The sequence below is a fragment of the Bison bison genome, unplaced genomic scaffold (genome assembly GCF_000754665.1).
Source record: "Bison bison bison isolate TAMUID 2011002044 unplaced genomic scaffold, Bison_UMD1.0 scf7180017864302, whole genome shotgun sequence".
NCBI lineage: Eukaryota > Metazoa > Chordata > Mammalia > Artiodactyla > Bovidae > Bison > Bison bison.
In genome coordinates, this window is record NW_011494874.1 from 3,624,578 (window position 1) to 3,641,592 (window position 17,015).

At 48.0% G+C, this 17,015-nt stretch overlaps 1 protein-coding gene across 1 annotated transcript in view; it reads right to left on the reverse strand.

Moving 5' to 3' along the window:
* The window catches only part of EVL (Enah/Vasp-like), a 54,173-nt gene extending 40,898 nt beyond the window's left edge, over nt 1-13,275 (reverse strand). Inside the window, exons 1-2 of the mRNA XM_010851426.1 lie at nt 12,900-13,275; nt 11,279-11,447 (exon numbers count right to left, since the gene is read on the reverse strand). Coding sequence (XP_010849728.1) covers nt 11,279-11,447; nt 12,900-12,913 — 183 coding nt within the window. The 5' untranslated portion in view covers nt 12,914-13,275. The remainder of the gene's footprint in view (nt 1-11,278; nt 11,448-12,899) is intronic.
* Nucleotides 13,276-17,015: the final 3,740 nt, after the last annotated feature.

A 17,015-nucleotide genomic window follows, 5' to 3' on the forward strand; every position in this document is an offset into this window, starting at 1 on the left:
CCAGGCAGCACCCCGGGGCTCAGTTTCTCCAACTGTGAAACAGGGATAGTCATCCTGGCTCGACCTACCTAATGGGGTTACTGCAGAGGTCACGCTGTAACACATATCTCATCAAGACTTCTAGATATAAAGATTCTTAAGGGCGAGTCTTTCCTAATTCGTATTTATGCTCCTGTAGCTCTCTGCATAGTCTAGAATGCGTTAACCAAAGGGTTGTTAAAGGACGACTCCTCACTCTTTCCCATGTGGCTGTTCAGCTTCCTCAGCACCGTTTATTGAACAGGATGCCCTTTCCCCGCTGTACGTTCTTGACTCCTTTTGTCATAAACTAATAAACCATATCTGTGTGGGTTTATGACCGGGTTCTCTATTCTGCTCCACTGATTTCTGCTTTTATGACAATCTCATGCTGTTTAAATTACTACAGTTTTGTAATATAGTTTGAAATGAGGGCGTGTGATGCCTCCAGCTTTGTTGTTCTTTCTCAAGATTGCTTTCGCCATGGGGGTCTTTTGTGGTTCTGTACAAACTGTAGTATTATCCTGCTGCTGCTGCTGCTAAGTCACTTCAGTCATGTTTGACTCTGTGCGACCCCATAAACGGCAGCCCACGAGGCTCCCCCATCCCTGGGATTCTCCAGGCAAGAACACCGGAGTGGGCTGCCATTTCCTTCTCCAATGCATGAAAGTGAAAAGTGAAGGTGAAGTCACTCAGTCGTGTCCGACTCTTAGCGACCCCATGGACTACAGCCCACCAGGCCCTCCGTCCATGGGATTTTCCAGGCAAGAGTACTGGAGTGGGTCCTATGGAAAATGCCATTGGAATTCTGATAAGGATTGCACTGAGTCTCTTGATTGCTCTGAGTAAGTATGGACGTTCTAACCTGAACACAGAGTCCTCTCTTTTCTTTGGTGAGTCTGGCTAAAGGTTTGTCAGTTTTGTTTATCTTTTCAAAGAACCAGTTCTTAGTCTCACTGCTCTTCTCTGTTGTCTTTTTAGTCTCTATTTCTGCTCTAATCATCGTCGCTTCCTTCATTCTACAAACTTTGGGCTTGTTTTGGTCATCTTTTCCCAGTGCCCTGCGTGTAGTTAGGCTGTTTGAGACTTTCCTTGCTTCTTGAGGCAGGCCTTTCTGCTATGAGCTTAGCAGTACCGTTGAGAACTGCTTCTGCTGCATCTCACAAGTTCTGTTAGGTTATACTCCCATTTCTGCTTGTGTCCAGGCATTTAAAAGTCTCTCTCTTGATCTGTCCTGCAATGCACTTCAGCAGCATGTTGTTTAATCTCCATATTCTTGTGATCTGAAACCATAAAGCTCCTAGAAGAGAATCTAAGTGACAAGCTCCTTGACACAGGTCTTGGTGGTGATTTTTTTGAAACTGATACCAAAAACAAGAGCAACAAAAGCAAAGCAAAACAAGTGGGACTATATCAAACTAAAAAGCTACACGCAAAGGACGCCACCAACAGAATGAGAAGGCAATCTGCTGAGTGGGACCAAGTGATTGCAAATCATGTATCTGATAAGGGACCAATACGGCTAACAGATACATAAAAAGATGGTAAACATTGGCAGTGATCAGGGAAACACAAACCAAACCCACAAGGGGTCATCATCTCACACACGTCAGAATGGCTATTATCTAAAAGAGAAGAAATGAAGTGTTGGCGAAGATGTGGAGAAAAAGGAACCCTTGTGCACTGTTGGTAGGAATGCAAATTGGTATAGCCACTATTAGAAAACAGTACAGAGGTTCCTCAAAAAGCTAAAAATAGAACTATCACATGATCCTGCAATTTCGCTTTTGGGTATTTACCCCAAGAAAACGAAAATACTATTTTCACCTGGGAAATGCCATGGACAGAGGAGCCCGGCGGCTACAATCCATGGAGTCACAGGAGTCAGACACGACTTAGTGACCAAACCGCCACCACCAAGTCCAACACACACACGCCACGTTCACAGGAGCAGCATTTAAAAATGGCCAAGATACGGAATAATCCAAGCGTCCACTGACGTATGGATAGATACGGAAACTGTGGTATACTGTGTACACGATGAAATATTATTTAGCCATGAAAAGAATGAAACCTCGCCATTTATGACAACATGGATGGATCTCAAGGGCATTACGCTAAGGAAAAGAAGTCAGACAGAGAAAGACAAATACCATACGCTCTATCTCGTATGTTCTCATGGATACAGAGAACAGATGGATGGTTGCCAGAGGAGGGCGGTAGGAAATGGGGGGGAAATTATGCACATGAAGCCGCTTAACACAGCTGCTACCACACAGCAATTTGCCAGCAAGTGTTAACTGAGAAATATTCAGTCCTTAGAGACGGAAACATGCAAGCGGCATCTGGATGAGGCTGGACAGCCTGCTGTCGGAGATCCCGCCTTAGGAGGGTACGAGATGGGTGCTCAGCTCTCCTCTGCCTTTCAGGCTCCAGGGTTTTGTGATCTGAAATTGGAGGCAGCTCAGTCTACTGTCGCTCAGTCGTGCCCAGCTCTTTGCAGAGTTCTCCAGGCCAGAACACCGGAGTGGGTAGCCTTTCCCTTCTCCAGGGGATCTTCCCAACCCAGGGATCGAACCCAGGTCTCCCGAATTGCAGGTGGATTCTTTACCTGCTAAGCCACAAGGGAGGCCTGCCTCTGGTCAGGAAGGTGGGCTCAGTTAGATTCCGAGATCTGAAGGGACACCCTGCACGCTGCTGGGCTGCTAAGACGAGAGCTCAGGTTTACTGCCCCACCCTGCTGCACTGCTGGGTAAAGCAAGGCCAGAGCACACTGGGCAATACCGTTTTCCTCCAAGCCTAAGCCATGTGGAAGGCAGGCTGGGTTGTCCTACAGCGAAGAGAGAGAGTGAGCAAGAAAGAGAGGGTGCGAGAGAAGCACATGTACTAAATTAGCTACGGAAACACAACTGTTTCATAACTTACTTGTTACACACTGACAGCGCAGTGTGGGCCAACATCTATACCAGGTTCCTGGGGTGGTTCTCTCTCTGGGTTCAGCTTTAGATCATCAGAAAAAGGGCTGGAGGTTTTGTGGTTACACGCGTGATAAGAAGCACAGTGACTTGTGGTTAACATGGCTCTTCAGAGGGCACAATAGTCGCAGTGCAGTGGCCAGCATGAGGGAGATAAGACCCTCTCCTTTCCACCCCAGAAAGCCTATGTTCAAGTGGCTTTGGTGCTGCACCGTTAGTGGACACAGAGGGCCACGTTCTAAATGGAAGGAGGTCTGGAAACCACGTCGTATCAAGAATGGCTGTGGGATACTGAAGCAGATAAAAAATGAGACTCTTCAGGCACCCAAGGAGGGGACGTAGGGAAGTGAGATTTAGAACCTATGGTTTGAAATCTCTGGTTGGCTGTGTTCTTGGAGGGGAACTTAGTGGCGTTGGGAACTGGGGGTGGTGGATGCCTATCTGGAATACAGGAACAGTGTGGCCAAAAGTACTGGCTTAAGGAACTCAGAGACCAGACAGAATATCTAATTCACTTCAGTTCAGTCGCTCAATCGTGTCCGACTCTTTGCAACCCCACGAATCGCAGTACGCCAGGCCTCCCTGTCCATCACCAACTCCCGGAGTCCACCCAAACCCATGTCCCTTGAGTTGGTGATGCCATCCAACCATCTCATCCTGTCGTCCCCTTCTCCTCCTGCCTTCAATCTTTCCCAGCATCAGGGTCTTTTCAAATGAGTCAGCTCTCCGCATCAGGTGGCCAAAGTATTGGAGTTTCAGCTTCAGCATCAGTTCTTCCAATGAACACCCAGGACTGATCTCCTTTAGGATGGATTGGTTGGCTCTCCTTGCAGTCCAAGGGGCTCTCAAGAGGCTTCTCCAACACCACAGTTCAAAAGCATCAGTTCTTCGGTGCTCACCTTTCTTTATAGTCCAACCCTCACACCCATACATGACTACTGGAAAAACCATAGCCTTGACTAGATGGACCTTTGTTGACAAAGTAATGTCTCTGCTTCTTAATATGCTGTCTAGGTTGGTCATAACTTGCAAGGAGCAAGTGTCTTTTAATTTCATGGCTGCAATCACCATCTGCAGTGATTTTGGAGCCCAGAAAATTAAAGTCAGCCACTGTTTCCTCATCTATTTGCCATGAAGTGATGGGACTGGATGCCACGATCTTAGTTTTTTGAATGTTGAGCTTTAAGCCAACTTTTTCACTCTCTTCTTTCACTTTCATCAATAGGCTCTTTAGTTCTTCTTTACTTTCTGCCATAAGGGTGGTGTCATCTGCATGTCTGAGATTATTGGTATTTCTCCTGGCAATCTTGATTCCAGCTTGTATTTAATTCAATCCTCCCTTTTTACAGGCAGGAAAACTGAGGCCCAGGGAGAATAAGTGACTTGTCCGAATTACATGGTACATAACAGGAGAACTGAATTTAGAAGCCAAGCTTGTAACCTAGGACTGTGCTGCCTCTGATTGCCAGCATCATGAGTTGAAATCTTTCTTCCTATAATTCCTTCTTTGGTCTTAGCTCTAACCTCCTAAAGCCTTAGGAACCAATGCTCTATTTTTAGAGACTTTCAATATTAGACTGGGAGAGAGTGATAAAGCCATTCTAGAAGTTCTAAGGGTTCTCTGAGGCATATGGCTGGCCTCTCCTCTGCAGCTTTTGGGTGGCCAACTCTGTCCCATCTATTCCTGGAAGTAAAGTGAAGTGATAGTCACTCAATCGTGACCGGCTCTTTGCGACCCAGGACCATAGCCTGCCAGCCTCCTCTGTCTATGGAAGTCTCCAGGCAAGAATACTAGAGAAGGTAGCCATTCTCTTCTCCAGGGATGTTCTCAAGTCAGGGATCGAATCCGGGTCTCCTGTATTGCAGGCAGATCCTTCACCGTCTAAGACACAAGGGAGGCCCTTACACCTAGAGCGTAGAGTCTGAAGGCTGCTCACCTAGTTACATATCTGCTAGCCAAACACAGCCCACAGGGGGTTGTTTTGAATACAACTACCATAGTAGGTACAATTACTAGGCAGCGGGTTTTGAGTCAAATGGCTCAGGATTAAAATGCTGGCTTTATTACTTTGCAGTTGAATAACCTTGGAAAAGTTACTGACATTACCTTCTTCATATATAAAATGAAAATATTATAAATTATGCTGGACTGAATATCCTTGTGGATATATCAGTGTGAACATTCCTATAAGCAGAACTTCTGGATCAATGGACATGATCATTGAAACATCTGGTATTTTCTATTTGAAAAGATCTATTCTGAAACATCCCAACTGCCTTCTAAGAAAGGAGAGTCCACGCAATGTGTTTTGGACATACGTGTGATGACACACAGCCGACACGGCACTTGACCGTCTGCCGCGAGCTGGTCAGTGTTCACTAACTGACGGACAGGTCTCGGGGCTGACGCTTAGAACGCTCTGTGCCTAGAGTGGCTCCATCCCTTTGTTTACCTGCTTACAGCACGCACGTTACTGCAAGGCCACTTAGGGGTGTGGATCAGCTTCATTTCACACACTCCTCCCCAGAGATGCCCACACTTCTGAGTGCCACCATCAGCTACTTTCTCCTGTTCTGGAACGACACAGAAGTGGATTCATACGGCACACACTTTTTCTCGATGGTCTTTCATTCCATGTGGTATCTATGAAATTCACCTGTGTCACCGCATCAGTAAGAATTCAGGTTTTTTTGACTGCTAATAACATTCTCTTTTTTGATATACCATAAATAACTTATCCATTCTCCTGTTGATGGACTTGCCCATCATTTCCAGCTGTTGGCTATTAGGAGTAAAACTGCTGTGAGTATTTTCACATAGGTCTTTTAGTGCACACAGGTGCTCATTTCTCTTGGGTATGTTACCCAAGAGTAGGTTATAGGGTAGGTGTATATTGAGTTTTACTAGGATTTGGCAAACCGTTCTTCAAAGAGGCTGTACTGACTGACACCTCCGCCAGCACGAACGGGAACTCCAGCTGCCCTGCATCCTCAGCACAGGTGGCACCCGTTCAGCTTCAGCCTTTACACTTCAGTCTGCGTGGTGTGTGTAAGTACTCGGCGGTTTTCACTCGCATCTCCCTGATGAACAGTGACGCAGAGCAATTCCCATGGGCTCGTTTGCCGTGTCTTGTTTCCACTGTTGTTTTTTTCCTTTTGTGAAACTCTTGTTCAAGTCTTTTTGCTCATTTTTAAGAGGCTGTCTGCCTTTTTCATTTTCGGTTGTAGGAGTTCTGTATATATTCTTCATGAGTCCTTTGTCACATTCATACACACACACACACCCCCCTTCTCCTAGTCTGCCCTCTTTTAATGGTGCCTTTTAATAAAGAAAACTCCTTAACTTTAAAGAAGTCCAAATTCATTTTTTTTTTTTTTACAGTTAATGTTTTTTGTGTCCTGTTCCAGGTTATAAAGATGCTTTCCTGTATTTTCCCCTCAATATGATGAAGATATTTTCATGAATCTTCTTGTAGATACTTTACTGATTCACTTTTCATATTTAGGTTGACCTCAAATTAATTTGGGGGTGTAGCATGAGATGGGGTAAAGTTTTTTTTTTTTTTTATTGATATCTGATTGTTCTGGTGTCATCCACTGAAAAGACCATCTTTAGCCCACGAAGTACAATGGTACCTTTGTCATAAATCATGTGACCATATACATGGAGGTCTACCTAGACTCTTTAAAAAACAACAAAAATATTTTGCTTTTTCTCTATTGTGTATCTGCTTTCTATTTCATTAAATTTTAGGTTTTAATTTTTCCTTCTATTTTTGCTGGTTTGTTTTTTTTCCCCTAGCTTCTTGAGATAGAAGCTTGGGTCACTGATTTTTCATTCTTTTTCCAAAATTCGAATTTCTAACTATGCTGCTGCTGCTAAGTCGCTTCAGTCATGTCCGACTCTGTGCAACCCCAGAGACAGCAGCCCATAACGCTCCCCCTTCCCTGGGATTCTCCAGGCAAGAACACTGGAGTGGGTTGCCATTTCCTTCTCCAGTGCATGAAAGTGAAAAGTGAAAGTGAAGCCGCTCAGTCGTGTCTGACTCTTAGCGACCCCATGGACTGCAGCCTACCAGGCTCCTCCGTCCATGGGATTTTCCAGGCAAGAGTACTGGAGCGGGGTGCCATTGCCTTCTCTGATTTCTAACTATACATTTCCCTATATGCTTTTCATCCCACAAATTTTGCTACATTGCAGTTTCACTATTGTTCTGTCCAAAATACTTGGTAATTTATATTGTAAATTCTTTTTTCTTTTGGTATCATGGATTATTTAATAGTATACTGTTTAGTTCCTCTGTGATCAAAGAAAACCTCTGTATGATTTTAATCCTATTACACGTGTTGAGATTGGCGTTGTGGCCTAGAATGTAGTCTATTTTGGTTAATGCTCAATGTGCACTTGAAGAGACTGTATATTCTACTGGGACTGCTTACAGTTTCCATAAATGTAAATTAGGTCAAGTTGGTCAATCACGCTCTTCAAATTTTCCATGTCTCTTATTCAGTTTCTTGCAGGTGTCATCAGAATCGCCAACATGGCTTTTGGATTCTTCTATTTCTTCCTTTAGAACTGCCCATTTTTGCTTTATATATTTTGAAGACATATTAGAGCCTACAGATTTAAGATTGTTATATTTTTTTCAATTGATGCTTTTTATCATTAAATAGGCCCTTTATCTTCAGCAACACTTCCTGCCTTGAAGCCTATGTGTGTGATATTAATACAGTCACACCGTTTTCCTTGGTCAGTGTCTGTAAGGTTTGTGTTGTTTTTCTCTGTTACATTTCAACCTGTGTCCTTACATGCTTTATTTTAAAACGAATTCTCCAAGCTTTGGCAGGACTAATCTAGACAAGTACTGAAGGTTAAACTTATTTTAAAAGGTCACTTTGTGTGTGTGTGTGTCAGAGTCCACAATTACATTTGCACATGTTTTATTTTGAGGAGTGCAGCAACAAGTGGGAGTGATTTCCTGTCCTCTTCAAGGAAGGCCTTGCAACTCCAAATACTGTCTAACGTGTTTCTGAGGCCTCTGAGCAAGAACAGTCAAGAGTCCTTTACAGAGAAAGAAGCTGATGGTGGGCAACAGTCTTCCTAACCCACGAGCTCATCTGGGTCTGAAACCTGCAGGGTCTACAGGCTGGCCAAGGCCTCATGTGAGGTCTCACACAACCAAACCTCTACTCAGAGACAGGATGTCCTTCCCAGGACGCTTACCAAATGGCCAGCTGGCTCGTGGGCTCACAAAGCAACACAGTCGTCCATAGGATCCTCGTAAAACAGTTCTTTCTTTTATGGAGTTTAAATCTTCTTGATTGTAGTATCCATGCAGTATTCCTAGTTCTGTTCTCCGGGCTTCACAGAAAAAGTAAGATTTCCCTTCCACACGGAGAAGGAGCCCTTCAGAGATCTGAAAACTGTGCTCATGCCCCTTCACTTTTTCTCTCCAAGTATGTATCTCTTGCTGCTTCTTCAACTGCTCCACATATTAGAGCTGCTTTCAGACTTCTCACCGCTTTGGGTGCTGTCCTCATTACAGACGCCATGTGGCACTCAGATCTGGTCCTGACGTTCATGGTGAAGTAACACCAGTTCATGGTGGAGCAGAGCAGGACTATAAGCTCCCTCCGTCCGCACCTCTACTTCTATTAACGTAGCCTGAGAACTACATTTGGTAGTTAACACTTCCAGTGGACATAATGAAATATCATCCTCAACCAAGTATCTTTTGATTTCTTCCCCTCAATTTGAGACTCAGGTTAGACCGTGGCTAAGGATACTGTCTCACCAGTCCTTTTCCCCACACAGTCACCTGGTTTTACATCCACCTATTTTAGAAAAATGGGGACGAGAACTCTTACAGCTTTATCCTTTTTGGTGTTATTGGGGGAATGAAATAATAGACATGAAGAGTGCTCCATGAGCCATAAAGCGCATTAAACATATAAGATATCCCTATCTGGGTATAAGACCAGGAATCTCTGTTTCTCTTAAGATGCTTGACCTTGTAATCCATATTGGCTGGAAAACAGACCTGAGGAAAATAAACTTTTTCTCCTGTGTCCATAAAGGTTATTACAGACCAGGTCCCCTGCCACTCTCTCTAATGCCTTGGTTTATTGAGACCCTCTTTTGTGTTTCTGACTAACATGCTCCAGCCACCCAGGCAGAGTTGCAACCATGTTCCAGGAGCCTATTTGTTGAATGTGTAATTCCAAGTGGAAGGCTGTGTTGGTAACTCCTCCGTCAGGCCGAGAAGATTGCTAAGGCAACTGAGTCTCTCTGAATTTCCCTGGGAGATTGCTGCCTGCCTGCCCCCACCCCCAGATGCAGGAAAGGCCTCCTCCCAAATGAGCCCCAATATGTGCTTTCCTCTGAAGGAGGCTGAGGCTCCTGAGAACAAGGTTTATGCTGGTTTCAGGGAATCTGGTTCTCCAGTCCCAAGCCCTTCCCACACACCATGGTACCTTCCTAGTGTGCCCTGCAGGGCAACCAAGAGGCATGAAGGGAATGGAAAACTTGTCCTAATAAAAGCAACAACCACTTAGGGAACACCCACTGTGATTCAGGAACTGCACGAGGTTATGGGCTGCATATCGAAAGTGAGCACCAGAGTGGAACTGCCTTGTGGGCCCCCACCCATAGGTGTTATGGAAACGCGTGACATGCTTTGGTTGTCACTGCAGTTGGGGCTGAAGGTGTCCTATGTCCCTGCACCGTATGGTGCGGTGTGCCTCTAAAAGGCAGGGCAAGAATCAACCAACTTGAAGAACAGGGAAACAGCTTCTAGGAGCTTCCTAGAATAACCTTCCTGCCAGTAAGGCTCAACCCCAAGGGAAAGAGATTGATCTGGAGTGGCCAGGACTCCAGGTCAGACAGACTCCCTCGGACCAGGGGTTCTGAAGTGAGGCTCCACTCTTCGGCCACAAGAATCTGAAATTCAATCGGACTGTTCTGGCCAAAGCAGAAACCCATTCAACAGGCAACACACTTTAAAAATAGAGTCTTGGTTTCTGTTCTCTTTTCTATTTGCGAACATGATGATTCTTGCAGAGATAGCAGCTAACCTGCTGCTCAGCTCAGCCAAGGACTGACCGACACGGGCTGCCAGAAGATGCTATTTAAGGCAGAGGTTTTCATAAATGCTAAACTACAGATCTGTTCATTTTGCTGCTGCAAATGTCCTTGTCAATCTCTAAGAAGAGAGCAGAAGCCCTGACCAAAGTCACTGTGGTGAAGCCACACGAGCCCTTAGTCTGTCTGTACTTCAGTCCATGTCACGTCAGACCATTCTGTCGAGTTGTATTACACAACTACCCCAGCACAGGTGGACTTACCTTGTATTTATTTGCACAGGTACTTACCAGATACATTCACAAACTCTCTCATCTGATTTGCCCAGCATGCACTACTAAGGAGATAAATAATCCCAGAATCTTCAAATCATCTTGAAGATTTAAGTACCTTCTTGCCTTTCAAAGTAAGACTCAGGGGGTTGGTGGACCAAAACTCTTCACAGTCGTAGTATTGGTTTGGCCAAAAAGTTCATTTGGGTTTTTCCCTAACATCTTTCTGTAAGATGTTACAGAAAAATCCGAACAAATTTTCTGGCCAAGCCAGTATTTATAGGTACGCAGGCAGAAAATGTTGTTGTTTTATTGGCTACAAATCTGACTATGCACTGGAAGGACTGATGTTGAAGCTGAAGATCCAATACTGTGGCCCCATGATGCGAAGAGCTGACTCATTGGAAAAGACCCTGATGCTGGGAAAGATTGAAGGCAAAAGGAGAAGAGGGTGGCAGAGGATAAGATGGTTGGATGGCATCACCAACTCAATGGACATGAATTTGCACAAACTCTGGGAGATAGTGGAGGACAGAGGACCCTGGCAGGCTGCAGTCCACGGGGTCGCAAAGAGTCGGACATGACTTAGCAACTGAACAATAACAAGGCAGAGAATAATACTAACACATTTGTCCATTTTTAAAACTGTTTCCCATCTATCGTTTTGTTTCTATTCTGATGTGATACAACACGATGAGGGAGGCACAGTGTGGACTACTGTCTCTACAAGACAGATGTAAAAAGTGAAGCTCACAAGACAGTGTGCTCAGGGTCTTACACCCTGGAGTACGAAAATACGCAGTCAGGACTTTGAACCCGGACCTCTCAATCGTGACGTGCTGTTCTGACCGCTCTCCACCATGTCACGTGTGTGCGTACGTGTGCGTGTGTGGCGCAGGCTCGCGGGCATGGCCTGTCCCTCCAGCACTTACCTGCTGATCCTGAAGCTTGACTCCGACGACTCTGAAGGTGTTGCTGGCAGTGTTGTGGTAGATGTTGATCCGGCTGAAGCCCTGCTGGCCAGGCTTGATTGGCACCCATTTCTTACTGGTGTCATCGTAGACCATCACGGAAGCCCGGGCTTGGCAGATACTCTGTTCACTGCAGAGCAAGAAAGAACGTTAAGCATTGGCCTCAGCCACAAGGGATGGATGCTGGCTTCGTCCTTTTCTGAAACGGAGGCCAGCTGCCACTTGACACAGAGGAACTCCCTGGTCGCCAGAGCATCCAACTCCCATGGAAGGACTGCTGGGTGAGGTGATGGGTTCTGAGTCTTCACAGACCAGGGGAGTGGAGAGGAGCTCCTGGGTCAACGTTTCCACGGAGGTATGTGGAAGAGACTCACAGCTCTGCCTTCAGGGGAAAAGTGATTGAATGGAGAAAGGCATTTCAGCCATGACGCGCTGTCTACAACATTCCAGGCACAGTGTTAGATAAGAAAACACACTAAAGCACCTAAGCTTCACAACTTAGGAAGCAGCCACTTCTCCCCATTCTGTAGATGAGAAAAAGCATGGCTTGCAGACTTGGAAAGATTTATACAAATTCACACAGGTATTGGGTGATTTTATCTGGGGTCTCCAACCAGTTCTGTCTGCCTCTAGAGTACACAACATCGATAACATTCTTCACCACAGCCGGCAAAATGCTCAACTGGTGATGTTATGAGAGTGTAGCTTCACACGAGCTATGCAGATAGTAACATGACTAGGTGAGTGTCTAAAGAACAGAGTGATGGAAATCAAAACAAGCAGATGGCTGCACCCTGTTCACTGGAGACATTTCCAAGCAACTTCCCCTGCTCAGAATATGACAGAAAACCAGGGAAAAAGCGAAAGAAGCGCCTGGAGAGAGAAGACAGCCATCAGGGAAGTCAGTGCCCTACCACGCCTGCCACCAGTTCGGGGCCAGCCTCCCCGGGCCTGCCACCTCTTCACCTTCCTCACCTTGAACATCCACGCTCTCAGTCTCTAGTCTGTTAGAAGGCCTAGATCAGAAGGTGAGACCTGGCTGTACAGGAAGGCACACCAGCAGCGGTGGGGAGAGGCTGCTAGTGGGAAGGGAGGCTGGTGGAACGCAACTCATGAATCCGGAGTGGAAAGTGAAGCCCAGCAGGTCAGGGCTGGTGTCTGAGGAAGTGAAAGTGTGTGCGGCGGCCACGGTCATGAGGAGACTGAGCAGGCAGGACACAGTCAGTCCCGTCACCATATTTAAGGGGCAGGGAAACCGAGCACTCGAGGAGGTTCCTTCGTCCCCCTCCCAGTGGTCACCAGGAGGCAAACTTGTGGTTTTATGCGACTGGCCCTCAGCGACCTGGAACAGCCTCAGCTTGGTCTCAGCAGTTGGTGCCTGAGCATCCCCGGGACCCGCTCCCCTAAGACTCCTAGAAGGTGGAGGACCACGTGCAGACTACGATTATGTTAACGGTAATCCGGGCAGGTGCACAGACACCCATGCGTACATGCTGCCTCACCGCACGTTTCATGAGTCTCTCCGTGTGCTCCACAGCAGTCTAGCCAAGGACTTCGCGTCTAGACCCACAGCCCCAAATACCTCCTCCTCGCCATCTCGATCGCGCTGCTGCACCCTCAGCTCTGCCTTGGGGAGCGGGAGTCGGGTCCACCTGACGCCAGCTGCCCCAGCCCGTGTCGAGGGCTGTCTGTGCTCATGCGTGTTGGGAGTGTATGACATGGGTTTTACTCTGCGATTGTGCTATACTTTTTTTTTTCATGATTCATTATTCATTCAACAAACAAATAAGGGGAAGTCAGTGATGAACCAAACAGGCAGGGGTTTTCCCAGAAGACGGCCATCTCATATTGGCAGGGAGAAGAAAGCAAAACAAAGGGATAACCAGGGACTTCTCTGGGTGCCCAGTGGCGAATACTCTGTCTGCGCTTCCAATGCAGGGGGCCCAGGTCTGATCCCTGGTCAGGGAACTAGATCCCACATGCTACAACTAAGACCCAGCACAGCCAAATACACACCTAAAAATAATTTTTTTTTTAAAGCCAAACACAGCACTATGCTCTGCCTTCTCTGAGTTCTGGAGCCTGAAACTGTGTCTCTTTTAGGAGAATATTAGCAAGTTATTCTTGCCTGGAGAATCCCAGGGACAGAGGAGTCTAGTGGGCTGCCATCTATGGGGTCACACGGAGTCGGACACAACTGAAGCGACTTAGCAGCAGCAAGCTGCTGCTCCCCTGGCTGAGCTGTTGGGGCCCTGTCCTCAAGAAGTCTGCTAAGAATCAGAGTGAACTGTACACAGAATCAGCAGACCTTGGTCCAGGTCAAGTCAGAGTCCCCCTGATGTAAACTAACTACTAGCCAGGGTTGGGGCTAAGTGTGCCACTCACTGCTGCAGCTGCGCTCAGGCTCATGGGGAAGGGAGCGAGCAGGTGCGCGCGGATGCCGGCTCAGGAGCTGGGAGGGACCCTGAGACGCAGCACGGGGTTAGCAAGGCACAGGTGCGATCAAGTCGGGGGATCTGAGCCGAAGCCCCAGCTGCGGCACTCACTGGCATGGGACGCAAAAGCCCCGAGACGCCCCTGGGGGAGCAACCAGGAAGGACGCATGTGGGGAGACCCTGTGCGATGGCCGTGGAGGAGCGCCCTTCAGTTCACCTGCAAAGAGCCTGGCTCCACCAGGGGTCCCAGCTGCTGCCCCGGACACCCACTACGTCTGCACAGAGGCCATGTTCTCTGCCAACGACTAAATGGTGACAAGGCGACCTGGTCCGTGGTGGGGGCGGGGGGTCGTCCCCAGGGGAAACCTCCTCCTCAGCCTGGCCCGAATCCAAGATGCTTCCTTCTCAGTTCTTCCTGGCCCCTCTCCCCCTGCAGACCTGTCTCGTGGCCTGAGGCTCTGTGGGCCTCTCTGCTCCCTCCATCCTTCACTGACCTCTGGTAACTAACCTTCCTCAGGGTCTTGGGGCCTGCCTCTTAGAAGACCCAAAGAGACACAGCCTGCATGGTGCAGGCTCCCCGCGGGCAGGAACACGTAGGTCTCGTTCTCTGCAGTCTCAGGACCCTGGCACGGAGCAGGGCCTGATGACCAGCCCCTGTGAAGAGAGCTGTGGAGAGGACCCCACTCTCTCCCGCACAACACGACCCATCTTCTAAAGCAGCCCTAGCGCCCACCGAGCCTCTGATGGAGTTGCCAGCTACAGGGACTCCCTGCTCTATAAACCAGCCCGTTTTGCTGCAGAGCAGCTTGAGTTGTCCTTGTCCTGAGGGACAGTCCACTCCGCACCCTCCAGAGGTGCAAAGGTGTCCCAACAGTTCTGTCTGAACCAGTGGACAAGCTGAGTGAACGTCTTGGCTCTGGTATCCATTGTTCACATGACAAAGCCACCCCACTCTACCCTAGGGAGTCCTCCTGGTCACATGCTCTCTCGGGGTCTGGGTCCCACTACTGCATGACCCTCTTGTCTTCATCTGACAAGCACAGATGCCAGTGAGGAGTCAAGACACATTCAGCGATGCAGAGCTGCCGTCAGCGACCTCAGAGCTACTCAGGAAGGACGACGAATGATCACACACCTTCTCGGCCTGGAGGGCTTGGGGGAGCTGGGGAGACTTTCTGAAGAAACTGCAGTGTGGGTTTAAAGATGCAGAGCTGTCAGCCCCAGGCAGGTTCAGGAAGGGGATGTGGGGTTCTAGGCGGGAAGGCCAGCAGAGGTGGGGGTGATGGCGGGGCAAGGATGGTGTGCTGCGTGCGGAGCCAACCCTGCAGCCCCACACACCTCTGGGGCTGCTCACTGGAGATGATAAGGCATGGATCCACCGGTGTGCTTGCTCCTCGGAGATGCTGAAACATCAAGCACTATTTTTAAAGTTGTAATTATAGTCACAGGCTCCTCCCCCCCCCCACTTTTTTTTTTAGAACTTCAGGTTCAAAATTAACTTGTAGCTTTAAAAAAAAAAAAAAAAAATCCCTCTTTTTGGACTTCCCTGGACGTCTAGTGGTTAAGACTCTGCATTTCCAATGCAGGGGCGCAGGTTCAATCTCTGGTCAGGGAACTAAGATCCCACATGCTGCACGGCATGGCCAAATATCCCTAATTTCCCCCCATTTGACCAGTGTTTATCTGTCTCTGCTTATTTTATTACCATTAACAAAACCTAAATGCGAGGAAGTACTTCTTTACTTAAGATACACCTTATTATCCCATTGGGATTTTTGTTTTGTTTTATAGGAGTCAGCATTTTATTTATTATTTTTATTGAGATACAATTGCCATATAACATCATACTAGCTTTAGGTGTACGAAATGTTTCACTATTTGTTTATATTGCAAAATGACCACCACAGTAAGTCCTGCTATTATCCATCACCATATCTAGTTATACATTTTTTTCTTAATAACTCTTGATTACTACTCAGCCTACACACTGTCTCCGAGCACCATACATTCACTGTCTTTTAACAGCTCCACTTGTGAATATGAACCTCTGTGCTACACACACATTTCCCAGGCACCAGACACTTCACTTGCCCAAATCAGTTTTTTTGAGGAAAGTTAATTTGGTAGATGGGGCCTCCCTGGTGGCGCTGTGGTAAAGCATAGCTTCCACGTGCACCAGTCGGTGGACCCTTGCCCCACCACTCCCTGCATGACCGGGAATGAGCCCTCTGGACCCCGCGTGGGCTGGCAGCGACACCCCATCCCAGCCACACTCTTTCCTGTGCAGTCAACATGGAATCCTTTCCACTCTACAGACACCTTTCAGGGCCTTTCCAGGCATTTACTACAACAATTTGAAGGACAGAGGATGATGTCTTAAAGTTAGGGTGTGTGTTGCGGCCGACTCTGTGATCCCATGGACTGTATCCTGCCAGACTCCTCTGTCCACTGGATTTTCCGGGCAAGAATACTGGAGTGGGTTGCCACTTCCTCTTCCAGGGGGTCTTTCTGATCCAAGGATAGAACCTTTGTCTCCTGGGTCTCCTGCACTGGCAGGTGGATTCTTTACCACTGCACCAACAAGGAAGCCCTAAAATTCGAGTAAAATGATGCAAACCAAGAAGGGAACAGACAACAGTAAGGCCAACCATAAGAGGCTTGCTGGAAAGCCAAGCCCAGGGTTGAGCCTGACACAGTCCAGCACTTGGACCTGGAAGAACCGGCCCCGCGGCACTGGGCTCATCTCTGCCTCTCAGCAGGGCTCTCACCCGTCCGTCCTGCTTCTCAGCGCCTGTGTTAAGCACCCGTCTGCCCCACTAGATGACGAGCCCCTTGGCGGGGGGCTTTCCCCTTTTAAAGGGGTCCCTTGTGTGCTGCACACTGTTCTAACTGTGCACGAGTGCACTCATGGTCGTGTGCCCGTGGGAACACTCCGCCTACAACCCTACTCTGTGTATTCTCAGAGAGGCAGTGAGTAACTGCCAAACAGAAGCATCTGTCGCAGATTACCATCAGTGCTGTGGGTCTCACTGAGGCCTGGGATCTCGAGTCAGGAAACCGCAAGGCTGAGGAGGGCCTGCTGCAGAGTGAGGCTCCCTGGAGGCCGGTGGGGGAGAGATCCGCTGCTCTGGGAAGGCACGTGCTGCCCCCCGGGTCCCCTAGGAGCGCACTCGGGTCCGGTCACGCCTCACCCTCCCTGCCGGCCCTGCTTAGCCCGACCCAGCGGGTCCGCTCCTTCCAGATGGAACATGTCCTCACACTGT